General features: G+C 37.6%; 1 protein-coding gene across 2 annotated transcripts in view; it reads left to right on the forward strand.

Moving 5' to 3' along the window:
• Positions 1-25,704, forward strand: part of CDH8 (cadherin 8) — a 143,500-nt gene that overhangs the window by 81,309 nt on the left and 36,487 nt on the right. Inside the window, exons 5-9 of one of the 2 annotated variants that reach the window (XM_065848241.2) lie at positions 205-372; positions 4,247-4,434; positions 7,226-7,479; positions 13,100-13,236; positions 24,878-24,922. In XM_065848241.2, the coding sequence (XP_065704313.1) occupies positions 205-372; positions 4,247-4,434; positions 7,226-7,479; positions 13,100-13,236; positions 24,878-24,922 (792 nt within the window). The remainder of the gene's footprint in view (positions 1-204; positions 373-4,246; positions 4,435-7,225; positions 7,480-13,099; positions 13,237-24,877; positions 24,923-25,704) is intronic. The other variant, XM_065848239.2, reaches the window with a different exon arrangement.

Raw genomic sequence — 25,704 nt, forward strand, 5'->3', positions numbered from 1 at the left:
CACTTTTAATTAAATCAAGGTAGGTGACCTCTAATATACTATTAAAAAAAATCTCAGGTTCTTCTTTATCTTTGGCACTCACAGGCAACTTAACTGGACCTTTAACAGTTCAGTTTTTATACCAATATCTACACAAATCCATAAAAATAGCTGCAAAACTGAATTTGGTCTGTATCTGACTTTTCCTCCTCCCTGTTATTGCAGCTATAATTAAAACAGCTCTTCCCAACATGGACAGAGAAGCCAAAGAAGAATACTTTGTGGTCATCCAAGCAAAGGACATGGGAGGACATATGGGTGGACTCTCTGGAACTACAACAGTGACAATTACACTCACAGATGTTAATGACAATCCTCCTAAGTTTGCACAGAGTAAGTGACATAATGTATATGTGTTCTCCTATATAAGAAAGTAATATAGTGTGGGTTTTGGTTGGTTGGTTGGTTTTTTATAATCAAGTTCTTTTTTTATCGTAATACTGCCTGGGTTTGTAGTACAATTTAAAAATGTTTAGCCACTGCTAGGAAAAGATTAATAGTTCTCTGCCTGATTAAGAGCTTAGGAAAGAGGGAACCGTGTCCACAACAGTGTACACAGCTCTGTCTCCTTGTTACCCCTCTTACATCCACACAAAAGGCCTTGGGAGTATATATTCATATATTTATATATGAATATATTTACTTGCTTTGAGTGCAGTTGTTTCTAAGTGCTAGTTTAGTTGCTGTTAGATGTGCTTCTGTCATGCAGACACCACCAGTAAAAGACATATATAACTGATAAAAAATAAAGGTTTGACTAATTAGGTAATAGTGAAGAAAACAAAGAAAATAAGTCTGAGTCTAAATAATTGCTGATCTTTAAATCAAAATCTATATTTGCTACTGTGGTTCCAATGGATATCTTGCTGGGCTAGGTTAAAATGATTTGGCATCCTGCTGAGATCCTCTACAAGCTTTGTAGTCTATTTCAAAGATGAAGACAAACTGAAAAAAAGAAGAGGGAAGAGCATAATGACTGGATCAATTTTATTTGGAACAGGTACAATGTAATGCACTGCTAGAATCCTACCTTTTCATCCAGCTCCTTCTGAAAAACTAAAGTTGGGTGGTATTAAAAGTCTGGGGAAGGTTCAGATCTAGACTTTACATCATTTTTGTTCTATTAGAAACATGTTTTTCTAATAAGGTACCTATGTACTCAGTGTAAAATTAATTCTTTTCCAAATATGTATGACTTGAAGTCCACTTCTGCCCTATTCTGAAGACACAAAGAGTGAAATGTGTTTGTCCTAGTACTCAGCATGTGATCAATAAACTCCTATAATGTAGAAAATGCACGTACACATAGAGAGAGCAAGCAGTATAAAATAAAAAAGCAAAGATAATAGCTTATTTGCAAAATATATATTTTATTACCTCATCCTAGTGGCTTTTAGCAGATAAGCACTCTGTGCACAATAAAAGGGTTTCTGTCATTATAAAATAAGAAATGCATTGATTTTTACATCGCATCATATTGCATTTCTTGCACTCGTATAGTAGTGGTTTCCAACATGCAATGAAAATTTCCTTAAAAATGTAAACATCTATAGATGAGACTTCTGGCTGAACTGTATCACCAGAATGCAGAGGGACGTTTCCTTTCTGCCTGCAATGTCGTGTAGCACTGACTCTGTGACTACAGACCTACTTTTGCCAGCTTACCTGGCTTTTACATTTGTATCAGCACTTTCTGTCTCAAAATGCCTTTGCCTGCCAGTGTGAAAAAAGCTGATCAGAAAATCAGCACCACAACTGGTACTAATTGGCGCATTTGCTGGAGGTCTCAGCAGGAAGCACAGGGTGAATGCCTGTGGAGATGAAACTGTCCTTGCCCTGTGCTGCTGCCTCCCGTCCGCGCCCCTGGCGCACGGTGACGCGCTGTGGGGCAGCACCGGGAACACCGCATCACACAGCTCTGAAATAGCGGTCCTATGTGGGAAATGGAGATGAGTCTCCTTCAACAAAGAGTGACTTGCAGCCAGTGCATTCCAGTGCGGAATTCAAGCCACTGCCTACGAATAACGCCCCTGTTATAACACTGACCGATACGCAACTTCATTACAAAAAACCTGCATGTACTGTAACTTTGTATTCTGTACCTATTACATTTAATGACGGTGAGCAATAGCAAATATTGTCACTGGATATTATTACAAATACTGCCTTTTAAAACTAAGTATTCATAGCATGCTGCCTAGCATTACAGGTTAGTCATGGCTCTGGCCTTATACAAGAGCTGATAAAGTCTTTAATGTTTTCTTACACCATTGAAGCACAATTCATGTCTGGCTGGAAAGCAAAATAAGAAAGGATCAAACTTATAATAGAGCCTAATCAGAATGAAATAGAAATTCCTAAGATGTAATACATGCTGCTTTCACAATAAATTGTAATGAACTCAGAAAGCAGTGTGTTTTATCGGTTTATTGTTTCCAGGCAGGACAGAAATGTATATTTATGGTTTGATTTGGAAGAGTGTTAGCCTCCTGGGTTTTAGAAATGAAAAAGATGAACTTTCACTACTTTTATGATCTCTTTGAAATAATTTTAGAGGCATTTTATAAGTCACAGAGGCTTTTAACCTGGCAGTTTACCATAGGATTGCGCTGAGAAGAACTGTGCGCTGCTCTGAAAGCCAACGGTTTCCAAAGATGCAGAATGTGGATTTTTGGTCAGCTCTGCCCTGTCACATCTTGACAGGACAATTCATAATTCTCGAGAGCAATTTGTGTAAAAGAGTCAGCTGCATCATAATAATTATTCTCTCACAATATTGTGTAAACTATCTTAATAAATCTGAGAGAAAAATGCCAACTTAAAAATGCAATCAACTGTGTCTGGAGACTCAAACCACGAAGTGTGGACAGCAGTATGAATTATGAACACATAACTCAGTCTCCCGAGGCCCTTGATTGCTTCGGTTGCTCATTGTTTGGGAGCCATTCTGAATATTCTTGAGGAATCTTGATGACCTCCAAATTAACTCTAATAATTTAGCCTAGATGCATTAAGAACTTTGGGACAGACTATATGTATAGCTAATATATTTGTGAATTCCTAACAGTTTCCTTCCTACTTTCAACTGTTGCTACTGCAATTAGCCTGCAAGTAATGCAATAACTCCACAACATTTTGGTTTTAGAAAACTACTATCCGAACATAACAGTAAAAATTGCGCATCTTAGGACAACTGTGAGGACAGAAAAGATCAAGTCCAGAACCCTTTGTTAAAAGCTACTTTAATGATCTCATCTGCTAACCTTGAATTCCCTTTTGACCATTTTGAGGATGAAGTAGCGCTGCAGTTGATTAGCTCATGTATTAACCACAGCTGTGAGAAGGAAACATTACCAAAAGGTAAAAAAAAACCCAGTAACTCCATCAAGAATTTTTGATGTAAAGGATGCATGGGTCTTCTGATTTTTTCAGCGAATCATTAAGAACAGGGAGATATAATAAGATGGTTATTTTGATTTTACTTTTAATATTGCTTACATTAAAAAAAGTTGTAATATCTAAATAGACTTTTGACACTTGGGTCAGAAGTGCTGACAATTTGAATAGCACTTCCTAGTGGGTTTTAGTCTAACCCTACAAGGAAACAGTAAATAAAATAATGACCGCTATGAAAAGTTATTGTTTCCTTTAAAACATCAGTTTTTGGAGGTTCCTTGAATGTTTCTTAATCCACTTCTTAAGACAAAAGGGAGATGGAGGTGGCTAAAAAAAGTACAAACAAATCAAAAGTGTCAAAGTAGTAGAGATCTGAACTTGTGTGAGATATCTTTTATCTAGTTTTATCTAGTTTTCTACAGAGTAAAAGTCAAAGTTTCATAGTTGAATTCTATAAAAAAATATAACTCCATTTCTGTAAATAAAATGGTAAGTTCAAAGGCACCTGCAATAGAGAACGTTGCATACTTTCAATGTTTAAAGTAACTTCATACTTATGTTTGCCAACACCGAACATCCCTGCAAGGAAGAAATAGGAAACTACTATAACGAACAGAACATTCACATACAGTAAACTGAATATTCCTATATAAGGAACATGTTTTGCTGCTTTCAGTAAATAACTTGTGTAAATGTAGTTTGTATCAGTTGTACATCTCAAGAGTTTGCATTGGGGCAGTATAAACAAATGAAGAGCACACGATATACTGGAATCAGGTGTAATGCGTAGTCTTTTCCTTTTATTTGTAAGGTCTGTATCACTTCTCAGTAATGGAAGACGTTGCTCTTGGTGAACCAATAGGAAGGGTGAAAGCAAATGACCTGGATATTGGAGAAAATGCTAAATCATCCTATGATATTATTGAAGGAGATGGAATGGATATATTTGAAATTACTACAGATGCCCAAACTCAGGACGGCATTATTAGAGTGAGAAAGGTAAATGATATCTCTGCTAAACAAAAGAATAAAATGTGTATTGTACATACAACTACCCAGCCAGACTATACTCTGTGAGAGGATGCTGGATTTCCAAGTATTCTTTTATCTATGTATGCAGTGTCAAGCCAGCGAAGTGAGAAAAAAGAGATGTATTAGCCATGTCCGCCAAATTTCCATTGAGGTGACAACTGGGGAGGCATCCACAGAACTATTCTCTGTGCCGGGCATGTGTTAATCTTATCTGGGCTTCCATGTGGTCAAATTGCTCGTTGCAGGGGGGTTGGACCAGGCAACCTTTGAAGGCTCCTTCCAACCCCAACTGTTCTATGATTGTGAATCATACCAGTTTTGCTTCCTTGGTTCCAGAGGAGTATAATAGATTAGAATTTGCTTTGTTGGTGGCATAAAATCTTGGATGAGTATTCATCAAATACCTTTTCTCCATTATTTGATTTTCTATAAAGCTGGTCAAATACTGTTCAGAGTAAAAAAAAAAAAAAAAAGATATTATTTAAATTATATGATGTAAGAGAGGCTTAATCTTCTGCCTTTCCTCATGTTTAACTCTCCTTGCTTAATGAATAGTGATTTCAGTGAACCTTATCAAGAAAATCTGTCCTGTTTCACATGAGAAATGCCAAATTTTGGGCCCTAAAGAAGGACACAACTCTGTCACCTTTTCTGTCCTTTTACAGTCTCGTTGTATGCAAGATGAGGTATTTGTATGTACACAACAGAAAGACCACCTAATTATATACAGAAATATGGGGAGAAACAGCATGTCTGGAACAAACTTGGCTAGTAAAGTCAATGAAATATTAATTGCGGATTTATTTTTCATTATTTTCTGGGAAAGGAGAGGAGAGCTGATTCTCATGCTGTGTTCTGAAAAGGGATATGAATATAAGTTATGAAACTGGCATAGAGGGCTTTAAATATGTAGCACAGAGTATCTTTGGGTTTTAAAAAAGAAGAAAACCACACCAAAATCACACAGCTATGATATTGTGGAAAATAATCCAATGAGTACAGGTAATTAATATTCAACTTGTACCTGTAATTAAAGAGGTCAGGCATGGTACCTGTTGAAAGTTCATATTTCCTTTTCCTCAGTGAGCAGGTCAGCACTGTAGACGTATAACAAAATGATGTATATTTATCTAAATTTAGAACTGTTTTCCTAAAGAGAAAATTATGATATACCTCCCCAATCTTCCTTACTGTTATTTATTGTATGCCGTGACCTCTTTTGTAAACTAAGGCAATTAGCCTTTTGCCCCAGTTCCCTTGGCATTATTTCATAACTGAGTCTTTAACATAATGTAGTTTCATATATTCATTTTGACAGCAATAATAATTTTCGTTCTGCTACACTAGATGATGTATGGAGGGTACTGTTTGCCAATAGATTTTCTCCAGTGTGAGTTCATGGGTTTTAGACAACGCAGAGTAAATTTTCAATGTGATATTCTGATTGAGCATGACTAAATGTATCGGGGTGTAAAGCACATGAACAGCAATTGAAAAAAATGATACAGGAGCCATGATTGGCAAATTGTGAATATGCTGATTTATAAACCGCCATTCATAATTACAAAAGCTCACAAATTTAAGAGCTGTTAAAGAAGTAAGGTTTTCTCATGTTTACTAGAATGGTGAGAAAGAGCAAATCCCGCTAGAGCTTGATTCACACCTGAAAAAAACTCAACAAAATTTTCAAGTATCCGTATTGAAGGCTTTGACAGGCTTCTTGAAGGCTCCTATTTGTGCTCTTGCTTTTATTTGCATTGCAGATTCAGAGTTTCTATGTCCTTTTCCTTTTATCCCTGGGACATTGTAATGCAAATCTTAATATCTTTCCAATGCTTTGCAATTTGCATCTTTGAAATTTGAATCATTGTGAGACACAAGAGAATTATATAGTGAATATACTGATGTGCTTCAAGACACAAACTCAAATGTCCTATAATGAAAAATTCTAATATTCAAAAGTGTCACAGATTTGGGTTTTATTTGTTATTTCATTCCTTTAAATCCACTGTGTTTTCATCTTTTACGTTTTAATATGGAACTCAAAAATAGTAGAAACAATGGTAGCATGGCAGGGATATTGAGAGAATAAAGTAATCGGGTTTGTCTTTCTCTCTCTGAAAAAATATAAGATACAGAAAGAGAAATTGCTAGAGTTTTCAGAAATTCCTGAGAGATGTCTACCTCATTTACCCCGTAAAGAGAAAAAAACAGAGTTATCTGAAGTGCAATCATATTGAAATACTTTTTTATATGATTAGCTCTGTGTTTTTCCACATAACGCCTCTCATGTCCAGCAAATAATATTTGCTAGTTCTTTGCACTTCTCACATTGTTCTGAAAGTAATAAAATATTTATTCTTTGTGGAACTAGTATAATTTTTTTCTTATCTGCACCTAACAAACCACTGATTAAATGTGGGATTAGAATGCAAGTCATGTCAGCACCAACAAATTTGTAGTGTTTATCTGATATGTAATTGTAATGGTATAATACACAAGCAAGAATATTTTCATAAATTTCTTGTGAAAAGCAAGAAATCAAAAGTGTTGTGTTTTTTTCTGAGCCTGGTTAATAAACAGATATCAATATATGGCCAGAAAAGTTCCAGGGTTGATTTCTGGGAGGGGTAAGTGATTGCATTAAAAGTCACTGAATGTGCTTAAATGCACATAATTTTCTTCCATCAGGATTACAGTCACTTGTTCTTTCTCTGTGGCCAGTAGTAAAATACATTTATCTTTGTCATTCTTACAGCCACTGGACTTTGAGACCAAAAAATCCTATACTCTGAAGATAGAAGCAGCCAATGTCCATATAGATCCTCGCTTCCTCAGTGGAGGACCATTCAAGGATACAGCAACGGTAAAAATTGTAGTAGAGGATGCTGATGAGCCACCAGTCTTTTCATCACCTACTTACCTACTGGAAGTGCATGAAAATGCTGCTATTAACTCCGTGATCGGCCAGGTGACTGCTCACGACCCCGACGTGTCTTCCAGCCCTATCAGGTAGTGCTGCTGGCAGAACACTATTTTCCCATATGTTGTATGACATTCTCCTGCTGCTTTATTTCTATGAAAATACTTCTATAGGAGCTGTTTAATGATATTAGATTGATCACTTCAGATCACTTTCAAAACCACAGAAATGCTCCTTGCCACATGAGTAGTCTTACGAAGCAGTAAGAATACAACAAAAAGAAGAAATGGGATGTATGAGATCAGATGGAGTTGAATCATCCCTGTGTATCTCTGCAGTGTTTTAAAATCATCCATTAGCGTCTGCACTAACAATACTGGGTTTGTTCCATGTAGTTGTAAGGTAGTAAGAAATATTTTGTATTCCTTTGGTTAAACCTGTTCCTGGTTTAAAGACAGAAAGTCAGAGATTATTATGCCCATGTGACTTTTGCATCTTCAATTTATGATATTTTCCGGTTTTGATTTTCGCTTTTTTTGGTTGGTTTTTCTTTGGTTTTGTTTGGGGTTTTTGGTTCTTTTTGTGGTGTGTGGGTTCGTTTGTTTGGTTGGTTTGTTTATTTGTTTCCTCATCTGATTAATTTAACTGTATTTTGGAGAGCTCTGCAAAGTCCCAGTTCCTTTGTTTGTGTGCGTTTTGCTTTCGGTTTGGGGGTTTTTTTGTGAAAAAAATAAGGCAGAAGAAAAAGAGGTTTTGAGTTAGCAGTTCTCTTATTGGAGCAAAAAATATTCAGCAGAGAAAAGCAGGGAGCAGAAATGCTGGTTTTTTCAGTAGATAATTGTTCTACCAATATTTTGGTTAGACAGAGCTTTTTGTGTACATTTGTTATAGAAACCCTAGCAACACGAATAGAAATATGAATCACCTTCTGTCCTAGCATTATCACATCTGCTGCATGCTTAGAAGTATTGCATAACATATGGATACCTCTGAACATGGAAATAGTCTGATAATTGAGTCATGAGACAAAACATTAAAGAATTTAGAAAAATTATTATAGACAACAGCCTGGAAAGAAGCTTCTCCTATGGTATTTTGTTTGTGTTTATCCTCGTTTCTACTAATACAAGAGTACTTTATTTTTATGCTTGTTTAGAAGAGATGAAATATATTCTCTGAGCTTTCCATCACTTGATCTAAAAGGCATGAAGCCTATCACAGATTTACAACCAGGTGTATAGATGGGTTGCCAGCCTGGTTCTGAATGATGTGCTCACCTGATGGAAACACCTGAGGAGGGTTATTTAGCAATGTCTTATGTCAAATGCAGGATTTTGGCAGTGGTTATTAGTCTCACATCTCTGCACCAGCCAAGAAAATTTAGACACCGTCAGATAGATGGGACTAAAGGATGAATATGTTGTATGGGCCTTTTCTCATTGTTGATGTTGAGCCCTAATTGTGGATCAACAAATGCATCTTTGAATGTCTAAGTGATGATGTGATATTCAGCTGAATTATGCTTTCATTATCCATTTCACCAATGAATACGAACTCTCTCTTCATACCAGTTGTTAGGTTAGTCTGACTACAGCGTATCTTTCATAACCGAATATTGTTAAAATAAACAGCAACATTTCTCTTGTATTTGCTATTCTGCTGTGCGTGTTGCTTAAGTGCTTGGCTCACTTCTAAGCCTGATGGAGAAAAGGGTCTACAAATCTGGTTTACAACTGCAAGCAGAGTCCGAAGTTTGCCGGACTGTAGCCTCATCATTTGAGAAGCGCACAGCAGGAGTTCACGGCTCGCCACACGCAGACCGTGTGCATCTCTCTTGGCAAAGGGGCCCAGTGACTTCAGCTGAGCTACTTGTGAAGCTTTACTGCAGTTTCTTTTGTAAGGGTGCTACATTCTGTCTTACAGTATAATTAGGCTTGAAAGATCATTATCTATGAGTATACAGATCTCTTGATTCCAGTAGTACTTATTTCATGTTTCTGTTGTTATTTTATAACTGTGGTCTATTTATCTGCAGTAAATTACCTTGCATAAAACATGATCCAAGTGCACAGAAAAAAGCACAAGTAACAATCTTCCCTCCTATAAATCAGTGTCCTTCAGTGTCTTCTCTGTGGAGAGATAAGCTTCACTCCGGCAGGTTCTCCCTGTTCATATCAACAGAGATTTCATCTTTGGTAGCACTGGATCATGTTCTTTATTCACAGCAGGCCTTAAAAACCTAGGTACAATATTTTGTGCCTCCCTCATGGTACAGCTGTTTATCTGTCCCTAAGTGGCATGTCCAATCTGCCTGGCATTAATAACCAATGGTGATTTACCACTGATGAGGTATCAGTACTACGATTCAAATCTCAGCAGGTGCAGCAAAAAAAGGATTTCTGCTCTTGTTTACATTGGTGCAAATAACGAATAGATCAAATTAAGTCATAACAGCAGTATCAATAGTGCAGGAGCAGGACTGCGAATCATTTCAAGTCTTCTCTTAAACCACTATGAGGTTGTTCTTATAATTGCCATAGGAGACCCATAAACTAACCAAAACTTCCCAATAACCTAGGCTGGGTTTATGGCAATTTTAAAAGGTATTTTTTCCCAAGATATTAATTTCTCATTTTTAGAGAAATGTAGGTATTATGTATAGCTTATGGATCTGACAATGCATTCCCATTAAAAAGAGCTACAATATCATTATCATGAAAAGGAAACTGCAAATGTACTATTAGTTTTCTCAGGTTTATGACACCGCAGATTTTATTTTTTGTTTTGTACCAAATATTTATCGAATTAAAATCAGGAGAGGGTTTCACTTCTTTGTAGTCTGGCAAAGACATGTAACTCACATTAAAAATGTTTCGTTGTGAGTGGTGGTTTTGCATTGTGAATAAATACTGTTGGGATGAGATGAAATGCAATATAATAAACTCAGAGATGTTATGCTCCCAGTTTTATAACTTCATAAAGTGTTCTGCAGGAAGACTGTGAATGGAAGTTCAGAAAAGGATTGATCCTTAGAGAAAAAACGTGTCTTATCTCCATGGAATTAATGTCAAGTCCAGGTCAACTAAACATGAAATGGCATATAAACATTTCGTACTTTATTTCATTTGTGGTCTGTAAAAATTTCATAGATGTTTGCTATCAGAAGAGTTCTTTCTGCATCATTACGTGAACATCAAGAATTGAAAGACAGTTTTAAGTGATGACATCTTTAAAAAGTTATCTTTGTGGCTGTCCTTATATTTACTTGAGTGAGATCTTGAACCTGTGAAAGTCTGTAAAGTAGTTTTTACTGCCTTCTCTAGTGCTAGAATTTGACTTCTAATACTTTAATTGGAACTAGGGAGGCATCAAAATAAAGTTAAGATACATTTTCAAAAAATGATTGCTTGAAGTTAGGCACCTACAGCTGTATTCTTCCACACAAGTGACCTGATTTTCAGAAATGCTGAGGATAGTATTCTACAATTACCATTAAACCACAGAGAACTGAGTATGTGGAGCTCACTAGAAAATAATTTTGCTTAAATATGCAAATATAGATGCATGTGCCTTTTACTTCGTATTTTTTATGGTACTTTTCTTAGCCAAACTACTGGTTTATAAGTGGGAAAACTATTTCTTCTTAGTATTTAAGAACAGAAAACTTAACTGTCTAAAAAATGCCATTTCCTAGTTAAAGAGGGGTTTTCACTCTTAGGTCCATTAGTTGTTAAGTACCTTACCGGTCTGGTCATGCTAGGCTTGATCTTTAGTCATACAGTCTTTAAAATCTAAACTTCCAGATTTTGATGCATTTTCACAATTTAGAACTAATTTTTTTGAAAGCGAATTCACAGAATCACAGAATCTCAAAATGTCAGGGGTTGGAAGGGACCTGGAAAGCTCATCCAGTGCAATCCCCCCATGGAGCAGGAACACCCAGCTGAGGTTCCACAGGAAGGTGTCCAGGCGGGTTTGAATGGCTGCAGAGAAGGAGACTCCACAACCTCCCTGGGCAGTCTGTGGCCAGCCTCTCATTCCATGATCTGTAAACTCTCCTCTTCCACTTGAGCATACCCAGCAGTTCTCTGTTTAACCACGCAGGTCTCCTGGCTCCCTTCCTTGATTTCCTACGTGTCGGGATGCTCTGATCTTGTGCCCGGTAGAAACAGTCCCTGAACACCAACCAACCATCTTGGGCCGCTTTACCTTCAAGCTTCTTACCTTTACCTTTTATCTTACTGAATGCGTTGCACAAACAATCTAATTGCAATGTATCTTTCATTCTAAATATGAAAATATCTGAGACTAATATCGAAAAAAATGGTTGCATTAATCCTAAGCTTTGAAATCAGATCCTAATGCTATGTCCATCAATATCAATCGTGTTACATTGGAATGAGTTTAAGTTCATCTAAATATGTTTATTGTAGCATATTAAGGAACTTCTGAATCAGAATGCTTTTTGAAATTGGTTATGATAAAGCATAAAACAGAATGGAATAACTGATTTTCAGATAACTGTGCCATTGTCACTGTAGCCAAATATGCTCTTGTTCTTTTATCAGTGAATTTAGCAGGATATTGGCAAAAAGTAGAAATGTGATGAGCAACCGATGGTCGGAGTCACTTTTCTGACCACTATATAATGTAATCCAGTCTGATACTGTATCCTAACTCACCCTATTATGCCTAGATATAATGCAGAACAGATGTAAAAATTGTCAGTGCGTGCTGTTAGGTTCTGTGATACAAAGGCTTAAAAGGCTTTTATACAAATCCACAATTAGGATTCAGTAAAACCCCTTGAAGTCAATTTTTGTTGAACTGTATCAGTAGTTTATCACTAAACTCTCTCATTTCATACCTTTCCTGTCAAAAAATAGGAAGGCTTAATTTTGTGATTTGGTTTCGTTTTGCGAATAATACATTAATAAAATAACTCTGCGAAAATGTACAAACATAAAAGCTTTCCTGAGATCTGGTTCTGAGCCTTAGGACATCATCCTGCTTAATGCACCGTTGGAGCTGCAGCTCTTCCTGTTGCCAGGCTGGCTCTGGTCAGGCTGCATCATTTACCTGGGCATTCCCAGCTGCAAACTCTGCCTGCCTGTCAGATGAATGTTGTGTTCAAATCAGCGATGTCAGTCCATCAACCAATCAGTCCTTCAGTGTTCGAAGGGTTTTATAGGAAAACGGTGATTCACCAACTGCATTCTGCCCACGGAGCTGCTTGAACCACAGCTTGGTGAAAAGTTCATGCTTCATTAAGCTGAAACGTACTGGTAAAATGATGTTATCCAACCCTTTTTAAAATAACCATGAAGCCCGCCATTTTTGTGCTCTTAATACATTACTGTTGAAATTATCATCGGTTACTGCGAAATACCATAGAAACTGTCTAATAAATGTGATGAATTGTGTAATTAACTCTTGATCAGCATCGTTTTGCAAAGATGTTACCCAGCGAACCTGAGGGCATTTTATAACCTTCACACTGGGTATACAGCTAATTACTCCTCGGGCAATAATTATTAAGGTTTTTTTAGTCTCAGTTTGTCATTTTGTCTGATAAATTATTATGCTATTGAGCTTCTCAATCCATTTGGCTATAAAACTGCAGCTCTCAGAGGGCTCCCTAAATTGTCTTGTGATTGTATGGATTACACCAACTTCATTAAGTAGATTACAGGGATGTCTGTTTTGTAGGTTTTCCATTGATCGGCACACTGACCTTGAGAGACAGTTCAACATTAACGCAGAAGATGGGAAAATAACTTTGGCAACACCACTGGACAGAGAAACAAATATGTGGCACAACATAACTATTGTAGCTACTGAAACTAGTAAGTATTTGTGTATAGTAACTTTTAGTTCTGTTGGTTTCATGATTAAACAGTGTGTACAGTGGGAACTATGTAATTAAGTAAAAAGTAAAGCACGTTGAATTTTTATATTACAGAATTTTTGAAAGAAAACTTAATTTCTGCTCAAGTTCCATTTATTTTAGTTATATTAAGACACAAAAAATAAAGTTTTGCTATTGTAGAAGTCAATTGCAGACTCAATACAGAAGTCATTAGTGCTGAGTGATGTTTCAGTACCATAAATGATTAAGCACACAGGTAATGTTGCGTGAAAGTAGTCCTATTTGATCCATATGAATAAATTTGCTCATATGCAGCTATAGACAGGAATATGGATTGTTCAGATCCACATAACTACTGTGACTGGTCTGTGCACTTAAGGCAATGAGTGCCAAGAGTACCTGGGAATGTGGGTCCTAGATTTTAATAACAAAGAATTCCCGATTAATTTGGAATTGTAAGCGCTGCTGACAGGATCATGCATGACAATAGAATTTATTATTCATAGTAGCCCTGCATTTTACGCTACATATTTGAAATAAACATACTGCAGCAAAAGAACAGATTCAGAACGTAGGTTTGGCATCCCATGTCATCTTAGCTGAAACACAAACTAGGAAAATGTTTCTGCTGACGCATCTATTCTGCAACGTATATGCATAATTCCCATATGTGCAGACACACTTGACACCTTGTAAGAGTGTTTGTCTTCAGAACCTGATGATCAGTGCTGCTAATTCTTGCCTGTAGAAAATCGGGTGATGTTATTGCTCGCTTTTCTCCGGTGTGTTATGACATAGAACTTTTAATGCTCAGTTTGATAATACTGTAGCTATGACTGTAATGAATGGGAGGATCAAATATACTTATTTGGCCCATTTTTGTTGCCCCATATTTTTCTGTGGTCCTTGGTTTCAAAGCCAAGCATGTCAGTAATACCTGACAGGTGGCTGAAATGGCAAACGTGAACGAGAGACAGGTCTGAGTACAAACTGAGCTCTCAACTTACAACCCCTGTAATCTGTATTCCTGTGACCTGCCATAATAATTTGTGTATTTCATAGCCAGTAGTTCCAATGGTGTCCTGTTAATTACCGTTAAATCTTGCAGGCACACACTACTTTGATAAATTATTATAGCAAGAATACTTTCTGCTTGCAAGAAAGCCGAGCCAACACAGGGAATCAGACTGCATAATGAAAGCAAGCAAGCTGTGGTTTCATAGGGCATATTTTGCCCAGATTAATATCAAACCAGTTAATAATTGTCATGCTTTTAAAGGAGAAAGATATAACATTTCCATACCGATTTTGTCAAGACATGAGGAATATCAGATCCTGAGATTTACCAAAGGCATGGAAAGCTGAATTATTAGTTTGTGATGCAAAGCTTTCAGACATTGGAATACTAAGATATTAAGAAGTTTTATCTTTTATTTCCCCAAAAAAGTCAAAAAACGAACAAAATAAACAAACAAACAAACAAAATCAACAAATTCCTTCAATTGATTTTTTGATCTCACTTACACGTGTGCGTCAGAGCAAAGTGAACAGAGGTGCACCTGAGTAAGCCACATCACAATCAAGTCTCCCTGTGGCATCTTCAGCGTCTTAAAACATAATTATATTCAAGAATTTTGTAAGAAATGGGGCTTGTCATAGACTTCCTGGGAGCCTCAGCACCTACCACTGTTGTAAAACAGCCTGTTATCAAACTGGCTAGGAAAATAATAATGCCAATCTTGTTCTAAGCATTTGTGTTCCTGCTGATGGCTTATTTTCGCATTTCCAATATAATTATTTGACATTTACGTAAAACAAGAGCTTAATTTCATAGACTGCTATCTTTGCTTATTTAAGAGAAATTCTTTCTAAAGTCATGCAGAAAATGAGATTGTTCATAGACCTGTCAAGCTGGGTAAAGTGGGCATTTTTAGATTATTTTTTCCCAACACAATAATGAGCAAAATCTCTGTTATAAAATAACAGGAATTTGTTGGAGGCACACAGAAGCACCAAATGAAAATACAACTGATGCTTCACTGATAGTAATATCAATGGACTGCTGATCTTTCCCATGAAAATAAATATGTCAGCATCATTTGTACAGGAGGATTTTCACTTTCCAGGTTCAGTTCAGGGCTCACCCCTCTCCCTGTGGTGCGATCATCAGGCTATTTCATTGCCATTACACTTGCTTGCTAATCATAAGCCACGATATTGTTTTTTCTTCATGATTCTTAGCATGGTATACCCTGATTTATCAACACTTCCATAGCTAAACAGCAAGTTTTGCCAAACCATAAATCACTATTTCAGAACTCCGTGGTGTTAAATTACCTGCAGCTGAATTTGTGCTTTAAGCACAGGTAAATTTTGGCAGTTTTCTGCTGTCACCATGGCAAAGTCACTCTGTTACCCTTTGGTATCATCTCTCAGGCAGGAACCTCCCAAGCCAAGGCTGATGTGGCTGAACTGACTCTGTGTTTTCACCAGGGTGGAGGATGAAGATTTTCAGATTCAGGATGGCTGATCTCTTTGAAAGCAATCAGATTTAGAATATATCCGATTTAGAATGTGTCCAATTTAGAATGTCTGTGAACAATTCTAAGTGTGCTACTTCTTTTTAATCCGAGTGCCCCAAAATGTGAACTTTCATGTGTAGCGGAACTAGGAGTAGAAACACAAAAGCAGGAGCCAGTGGGGACTTTGACTCTTGTCTCTAAGTACTTAACAGGCTAAATACCAATGTGGTTTTGTTTGTGTAGGAGAACACATTATGTTCCCATTCATAGGCAAGTGTCTGGCTAGTTCTAATTCAGATCAATCCTATTGGTGACTAACAGTATTCCATCATATTCGGAGACCTGTGCAAAGTGAGACATTTTGGAGGGTGCTATTTTGCTCCTTTCACTTGCCGATTGCTAGCAGACTCCTTCCAACCTCTGCGAGTTCCTCGTTGTCTGCAGCCTTTCTTTTTGGGTGGTTAAATGACCAAGGAACAGTGACGTTGAGTGGCTCTCCCTCAGACAGCTGCCCAAACTTTTGTATTGCCTTTATGTTCTGGTTCTCAAAATACGGAGACAAATTGCATATAGTTTTATGTCTCCTGTTTAAACCACTGTAACTACGTTGCATACTGGTTGCATGGCTCCTAGAGATTGTTCTTCAAACATTTCATCCTATTAAATCTTTTTTCGGTTACTAAAGATGAAACAAGGCAGAGAGTGATCAGTGAAAAAGAGTGGTCTTAAAGTGATTCCATGGTACAGGTGATATTTAGGTGACAGTTTCAGGATTTCAGATTTAGTTATACATTTTCTATTAATTTAGTGAAAAACTGGTAGATAAATTCCTTCTGCAACTTTGATCCTCTCACCTACTACACTCAAATCTATCTGCTCTTGTGAGTTCCATTCCTGTTGCATATTTGTTTCTGTTGTGTGATTTCTTATACTTCTTTCTTGTATTGTCAAATTAATTTTTGCTTCTTTGTTGTTCAACTCTTCCTCTCTGGTCATGTGGTGGCTCCTCTGTGTTGATGATTTCTGTCACATGGAGTTCTATTACAAAGAACTTGGACCTCTTTGCAAGGTCATTCTGCAATACAGGCTTGGGATTCACAGAGGAAATATATGTATTAACACTCATGGCAAAGAGATACTGAAAGTTATTGTGTCTGTGAATTGATTCTCACATTTTCTTTCTACATTGCCATACGTTGCCAAGTTTACTCTGCTGAATGAGTCAGGAACAGGTGATTACAAACCAGAGCACTCAGGCTCACTGGCAAAATGACCTTTCCCTGAGAACGCACCTTTTGGTGTGTGGATATAAAAGGTGAACTTTGTTTTCTGTCACTGACTCTGGACTCAAATAGCGGACTAAGGAGATTTCCCACTCTTTTGTTGTGCAGTTGAGAGTTACATGAGCTTCAAGTTGTATGTTGAGGTTGGGAAGTTTAGTTTAGCTAGATGCTTGGGAGAACAAGGATGGATATAGCCTTGCTTGGTAAGTTGAGGCTGATTGTGCTGCTGGTATGTTTGGGCTCTCTGGAGCTATGCCCTGGATGGGAAAGGAATCTGAGTGTGTATGCACATGTTCTCTGGGAGCCTGAATTGCAGTGCAGTAAGAACAAATCTTCAAGATTTCTTTTGCTGTATCTTTTTTCGTATGTACAAAAGCTCATCACATCTTGAGTTCTTTGGTAGTTCCTTAAAATGGAATTTTATGTCCCTCAGTAAAATCTAGTGAAGTCAGGATCCTCATAGTCATACATGGTGCCATTCATCTAAACACAGAAATACTTTTTTTAGTTTGTATAAGTTGCAATTATAGCTATAACTACTGTTCACATTGCAATGCTTGGGTTGCCTGCATTAACCAGTTAGTAATTTAGCTGGGCAGTGAAGCAGAGCAGAGTTCAGGCTGGGTAACCTCCTTAGTATTCTCTCTGTTTCCTGAACAGGTTTTGCAGTGCTTACTGGGTTCTGCATTCTCAGTGCTACTCAGCTACTGAAAGAAAATCAAATAGCTGTGATTTATTTATTAGTACATTTTTGCTACAGTTTCCACAGATTCTGAATGGAGTTCAGAATCACTGGTCATTCAAGCTATCAGGTAATCATACATGTATAAGGCATAAAATAATTAAACTCTGTTTTCTTTCTGCCTCCAGCTCCATGGATTTCCATTTCCATCTTCTAATGGCTGGAACAGCCACATTGCAGATATCTCCCTGGCATCCTCACTGTGTGTCCCACATAGGCTAAGGAAATGCCATGTACTTCAGTCATTGCTGGTTAATTGATATAACAAAAGCAGTGATAAATGGAGAACTAATGTAGTTTGAAACCAAAGCAAAGACTTATCTCAGAGAAGCTGCTTTAACTTAGGCAAGAAAGAAGTACATTAGTAACATAATTTAACTGTACAAGATTTCTCCAATTTAAATATGAATATCCTGATATTTGCATACTCATCCCTCCTAAACCGTAGCTGAGATCTGCTTGAGATACAGGATTCTAGTGAATTCTTTGAAAACAAAAAGTATGCAATAATGCATTCACTATTAGCAATGCTTATCTGGAATTATTTTAAAAAGTGAGGTAATCCTTTTCTCAAGAACGTGTATTATGCAGCAGAAATCCATTGAATGATACCATAGATTTCAACAAGAAAAAACTTCTGAATGTCTTCCAGTTGGCAGCCTCCGAGATTTGTGAAAAACACACCAACAAGTAACAGAAACCATGGCTCATAAACTTTCAACTAAATTATGATCTCTTAAAAGTCCCTAAGCTTTCTTTCATCTGATGTAACACTGAGTGGCTACTCAAGGTTTATATTTTCTTCCTACCCTTCTCATGACCACGTGCAGCACCGGGTTCCTCCAACTGTGTTCAGGTCAAATCTGAGTTACCATTGTGAGGTACTACCCTGAGACCATTCAAACACAGGTTCTTCTATAAGGGACTTGAACACAAGCCCTATGGGGAGAGGCTGAGGGAGCTGGGCTTGTTTAGTCTGGAGAAGAGGAGGCTTAGAGGTGAGCTCAGCACTCTCTAGAAGGACCTGAAGGGCAGTTCTAGCCAGGTGGGGATTGGGCTCTTCTCCCAGGCAGTCAGCAATAGGACAAGGGGGCATGGGCTTCAACTCTGCCAGGGGAAATTGAGGCTGGAGATTAGAAAGCAATTCTGTGCAGAGAGTGGTCAGGCATTGGAATGGCTGCCCAGGGAGGTGCTGGACTCACCGGCCCTGGAGGTTTTTAAACTGAGACTGGACATGGCACTTAGTGCCATGGTCTGGTCAATGGACTGGAGTTGGACCAAGGGTTGGACTTTTCCAACCCAGTCGTTTCTGTGATTCTGTGATAATTACCATAGACACAAGTGTTTTCAGGTGTACTGGAAATACCGCGATGAAGTGCGCATCCATTTCTCTGTTGCGTTAGGTTACAAAAAGGCTCCTCTACAATCTCTCCCTCTTCCCACACTCTGTGCAGCATCACATGCACAGACATGCAGAAACCCAGTCCGCTGGGGAATTCCAATGCCAGTGCAGAACTGCCTGGGAGAGATTTCTTTTAGCCTACAGCAGTGCTTTTAGCCAAGGTATAAATCTCCCAATGAAGGGTTTTAATGGAATTTCTGTTTTCCTTATTCTCCAGGCACTGCAGTCATGGCGCTATTATTTTGATTTTGATTGACTGCTTTATCAAATGAGTCTTGGTATTCAGCTTCACTTGCCAAACAAAAAGCAGACTGGTGGTTAGCTGAGCCCCCTGCCCAAGTACTTGGCAAAGCACCAGAACTGCCACAACCAGTAGAAATTCTCATGCATTATTAGGCAAAGCAGTAGATGAAAATACAGACGAGAACTTGAAATGGAAATGGTGATTTGACCACAAGATATATTTTCCAGGCATAGAGCACAGGAATCTCAAGGACAAAGCTGTGGGCTCTATCTGACAAAGGTAATTACCCATACCAACTGCGTTCTTTGGAAATGAAGAAGTATGAGGCAATTTTATCACCTAATGGGAAAGGGCATAAAGCCAGAAAGACTCTTTGTGGTTTACCAAGAACATAAATACAATAATTGAATCATCACCTGGCACATATTCTGCTAAAGTTATCTATATTGTATATTCCCTGAAAAAATACAAGGACACTAATTAAAAAGGAAGAGAGACATAATTAGTCCTCAGAATAAGCCTTCAGCTACAATGTGCTTTTTAATGCCATGAATACCTTTCCTCATGCTTTCATTTATTTAATTTTATTTAACCTTTTATTGTAAAAATGACTATAAGCATTATTAGCAATAATTCTAACATTTTAGGAAGTTACTTTGGTGCATCATATAATTACCTCTAATTTAGGGCTGGGTAAATTTCGGTACATTTCAGAAAGAGAAGGAAATAAGGCTTTATGGAGGTTTAAACACGAGAAGCTAAGGAATATTAACCTTTTTCGTTTGACCCTTTTTTCTCTGCCTTAGTGGAACTCAAACTAGATAATCCATCATTTTTGCACAGAAAGACAGAATTTAGTAAGGTAGTTTATATTCATTTGCACACAAATACAGGGTTGCACAGAACTCTATAGATTCTAATGGGTTGTGGAGCGTTTGCCATTGGTCAGTGGAGGGCTGATGCATCACCCAAAGCTGGTTTGCGGTTCTCAGCTATGAAAGTCATTCAACTAGAATTCAGGTATGGGATGCTCAATAGAAGTTAGCAACCTTTGATTTTGGGGAAAAGCATGTAAGGCAACTGTGAAGCGAGCATCTGAGTAATTCAGTGCAAAAAAAAATAGGTAATAAACATAATTAACGCAAGGAAAAGGAGAGAGAGAGTTGCCTCAACAGTCTTAATGCTTTTTCTTTTAATTTCGGGTTTCAGGGCATTATCAAGCCAGGCTAGACATCTTAGACCTAGATTTGCAAATGCTGATTTCCAGAAACATACTGGAATTGAGAACACTCTTCAAAGCTTAAAACACAAAAGGTTGGGATACCAGGTGGTGTTTGAGAAGGGAAGAAGGCTTTCTGGGGAACAAAACAGATAACAATCCAAGTAAGGAATACAGGAGTCATTAGTGAAAATGTACTTGACTAATTCACCTGAAGTATGTTTATTAATTACTTAGAGAAAACTGGAGGCGTGGTTAAACTGTCAATATACGTATTAGCAAAATCAGTAAACTGTTAAACTGAACAGCTAACAATTGGCCATCTGCACTTTGAATGTTTGAATTAGAATTTCTGAAGAAAGTATAATTAAGAATAGTGTGTAGTATTCATCTAGCTTGATAAGCTGGATTCATCTACTTCTAAGCAGAATGCAACTATCGAAAATCTCCACTGTTTTTTTCTCTAAGGTTGAAGCAGGTAGGTCAGGCTCTGCAGTTTTATAACCGAATATCATCTTCTTCATGCACGTTTCTTTCTAGAATAAAGGCTCCACTCAGAGCAGCATGCTTTGAGCTGCTGCTAAAGTTGCTGCATAGCAAAGAATGGCAGTGTTTTCTGGCTGAGAAACAAAGGAGAGGACTTTTTAAAGGTACATGCCGATACGCTTGGTTATTGCTGAAGGTTTGCAAGTAAGAATGGTTTCTGCTGAACTCCTAGAACCTGACTCAAATCCAGCATTTCTAGCCATATCTTATCAGTGAAGGAAACATAAGAGTAATTAAAACACACTGTTAAAAACAATCAGTCCCAGAAAGGAACATGAGCTCTAAAAATAATTACTTTAGCTATTTCTATAACAAATTCTTGTTTAATATTTTTATTACAGCATTTTGCTATTTTGTCTATCAGTAAGGGAGGGATTTGATTTGAGGTATTAATTGTTTTGCTTCAGCCATGATACCATTTAAAACAGTCAAAATATTCCAGACAACTTGTCCTCAATCAGTCTGCTTATTGTTATTATTATTGTTACCATTATAAAATTTCATAGCTAACTATAATTGACAATAAGACCTTTAATATCTAAGTCAATATTTGATGACATTTTAATATGCATGATGTATTAGCATATTAATAATATAATTGCTCTAAAGTGTGGGCCAGATTCCTGCCTGTTTCACGTTAGCACAGCTCCCTTGATAAGCTGAGACTGAGCAACACAGCAGCAAGTCATGCCCTGCTCCATTTGTTGTGTCTTAACACTTTTCTTCAATCAGTTTTCTTCCTGTCTGTTCACTGATTTATTTCTTTAAGGCAAATCCTTTGATGTCACTTAATGGCACCATATTATTTTCTGGAAACGTTGTGTAATTGTTATACGTAGAAATTAAAACCTGTTACTTCCTCACAACAATTAAGGGATTGCACCGCCTCAGAAAACCTAGAATCGTAATTAGGTTTGTGGTGAAGAAGTAAAAGTCCAGTGGCATTTCATCACACTGTTATCATTGCTTTTCTGTGGTTCCCTGTTTCCTGACACTTTTTTTCCTTCTTACTGGTAGCTGCCACAAGGAAATGGAAAAAACTCTTTCCAAAAGCTTTTAGTAGACTCAAAGTTTTGCAGAAGTGATGCAGCTGTAGAATAATGCTTCAGAGTTGCAGATGCTTCCAGAGCTTAGAAATGCTGCTTTACTATTGCTGCTTCTTGTAGTGAGGTATCATCTTTTTTTTATTTTATTTAGCATTAATTTTTGAAAAAAAAAAAAAAGGTGACTGTATAACTTCAAACATTTCTAACTTGCCTTTATAGTTTCTAAGTCCACTGCTAACAGTTGCTAAAACATCAACCATATTTTTCATTTTTGCACCAATAACAACTCACTGCAATACATAGCACGGTTCATTTACTGAAAGTGGCACAACTGCAAACTATACCCTGACTTGGGGCCTGTTGGAGACCAATAAGACTCAATAACACAGTACTGTATCAAACACGCAGGTTGTTTTCTGGCAGCGTTTGTTCCAGGCTGGTCTCCGGATGGACGTGTGGGTGGGAGGATGTTGAGAGTGTACTTTTTTTTTAAATTATTTTTATTATTCTTTCCCTTAAGGATTTACTGAGGATCTGTGAATAAAACACAATTGTTTTCATTGTCATAAAGCTGACATGACTATAGCAGCTTCCAGTACAAGTCGCTTAAGTGGCTACGGTAATAGTTTATTTTGAGTTATGCATTTGTTTACTCATATTGATGTGTCACATGGATCTTGATTATGTGTCACTATGAACACAAAGCTCATTGTGGTCAAAATTAGATATGCAGAACAGCCTCTAAGGACACGCTGTTTGCATCCAGAGACAAGTACCCGCAATTGCCACTCAAATATTGAAAAGGTGCTACAGTTTCTACTTAGGATGCCCCTTCTAACTCTTTTCAAGTCTCATCCCATCCCTTTGTTCCCCCTGGTTTAACATCCTCCTTTCTCTCTCCTAGCACATATCCCATGCTGTCTCACCACTCTTAGGTGATATGTAATTGCATGTAATGAACCCTCATGTGTGACCTAGTGCATGTGGTATCTTCTGCATCTTTTAGGATTTCCTTTTTGGAGTCCATGAAAATGAATAGGAAGTGGTGAAACTATGGTGGATTTTCCAAAACACAAACATCGTGATTAAAGGGAGAATGGCATTCAGAGTGATTTATACTAACCAGAAACCCTTGAGTTTCTGGGTTGTTGGGTTTTGGGAGGGTGGCGGGGCCTGCCTGTGCTGCTCCCCATTCCCCTCCAGCTCTAACATGAATATGAATTAGTTCATATTAGTTCTGTTCCTTCAAGGACAAAATTACAGCTTGCTACTGTGGCCCTTGGTTTTCTTCCACATTGCAGCCGCAGATACTTTTCCTCTCTTATTGTGCATCACTGAACTTAAACAGAACGGTGTATTTTGATTTTCCCTTATAACTGAGGGTTATGGTAGAAGAGACCCTCTTCACAGCTTTAAACTACATTTGAGGGGATGTTTTGCTTTTCCAGTCTAGTTTTGCCTTTCCAGGTCCTTTTGATCTCTCTGTGCATTCAGACAAAATGATATCATGCTCATACACCAAACAAAAAATACAAACATTTCCCAGTTTTGCAAATGGATCTTTCAGCTCACGGTGGATCAGAGGTAATTACAGAATAACTGTTTGTTAGGCTGCTGAATAACTGTGCAGCTGAATGGCATGAAAAACAACAAAGAGGTTGCATTTGATTATAGCCTGCCCTCAGATAAGCAACATGGGAACTGATCCCATCGAAATGTGTTGTATCTGTAGGAAAGGAATATGCTAACTTTTTAAAACTACAGTTTGATTATCAAGTTTTATAAATGAATATTGATACTTTGAAGTTAACAAAATACCCAGTCTTAGTCCCTGTTTTAATTATAATTAGATTTACATTTAAAATCTTGAATTATTTTAAATAGAGGAAACAGATAATGTAATATTTAAGGACAAGGAGTTGATTAAACTTCTGGAATAGAAGAAATTATACTGACTTCAGCAAGAGCTGAATCAAGCCTTGAAGTGAAAGGGAAAACTCCATACCAACACAGTCTGTTTGCTTGGCTTTGCTGCTACAGTGCTAAGCAAAGAACTCGGTACAGGGTTAGGTGGAATGTCACCGATTCAGCTGAACTCAACGATCCGAGGGGTCTTTTCCAACCTAAATGATTCTCTGATTAAGAAAAAAATGATCCATTTGGTCTTTTTGCAGGCATGTTTCATTCTGCTACAAGTTTGTAGGTGATAGATGCAAAACTCATGTCGGTTCTGGGCTATATAAAACAATTTCTATTTTTTGCATGCACTAATGTGGGAAAAAAAATGAAACAAACCAAAAACAGAAAATGAAAGTGAGTGCAAACTTTGTGTGAACGGGGCCTGAAGAATATGGCTTTATTTAATTAACATTTTCTGGCATAGCTTGTGCATCTGTCACAGAAATTTTACTCCTTTTTTCCTTTGCTATTATCAGCAACCTGAAAGTATAGTCTGCCCTTATCTATTGATTTAAGGTAGGTGTGTGGCCTATCTTAGTCACTGATTTACAGACGGAGCTGGCGAACTTTGGAAACCTCAACTACAAATTCAGCTTTGAAGCGAAGGACTAGAAAATGTAGTCTGTCCTCAGGCTCCCCTTCTTGTCCTTTCCAGGCTACGCAGTTGAAATAGAGTCCCCACGCTCCAGCTGGTCAGCAGGTACGTATGGTTCTTCTGCGTTTGTCCATGCCCGTGGAAATGTGTTGTGGAAGACTCTGACACTTTTTTCATGGCAATGAGATGTAGAAAAATGGACAAAAATTAAGGAAGTGGAAGATATTGAGCAAGTCCTTGGTTAAACATGTGACACTCTATCAGTGAGGAAGTAAGAATAGAGCGTAGCATAGTTCTGTTCTTGACTTGTTCACCTTTCTTCTGGAGACCATAATAAAATAAACTGAGTGATCCACTGAAAGGAGACAAAACTTTTCAACTCCTTCATTATTTTTCTCCCAAAGAATGACTTCAGGAACAAACCCGAGAAATATGTTTCACATCTTTTTTTCTGCCTCCCTCCCACGCACATGCACACGCAGAGGCTCCCACAATCTGGACTCCTGTAACATGTTCCAGTGTGCTGAAGTAAATATAAACGGAACATTAATTTTGAAGCAGTGTTTGTTTCTTGTCTCAGCAACTCGTGCAGAAGCGTTTCTGCTGTGCACTGAGACCTTTCTATCCTATTCCACAACTCTTAGTATTTTCTCATCCTTGAAGAATACAAGGGGTTCAGGGAGGATCTAAACCTTCATGATGACCATTCCTGGTTAGCTGTTTGTTTTGTTTTTTAATTTGGTCGCTTGAATTTTATCCTAATTCAGAAATAGCATATGTTCTGTTATTTTTAACAGAAATATTGCCAATTACTGATGTCTTTTCCTGACAAATTCCAAGTGAGTTTCAGGTGCTCAGTCTGTCTTGAAGCAGATCGTTACATAACG

This window comes from Patagioenas fasciata, chromosome 13 (genome assembly GCF_037038585.1).
Source record: "Patagioenas fasciata isolate bPatFas1 chromosome 13, bPatFas1.hap1, whole genome shotgun sequence".
Lineage (NCBI taxonomy): Eukaryota > Metazoa > Chordata > Aves > Columbiformes > Columbidae > Patagioenas > Patagioenas fasciata.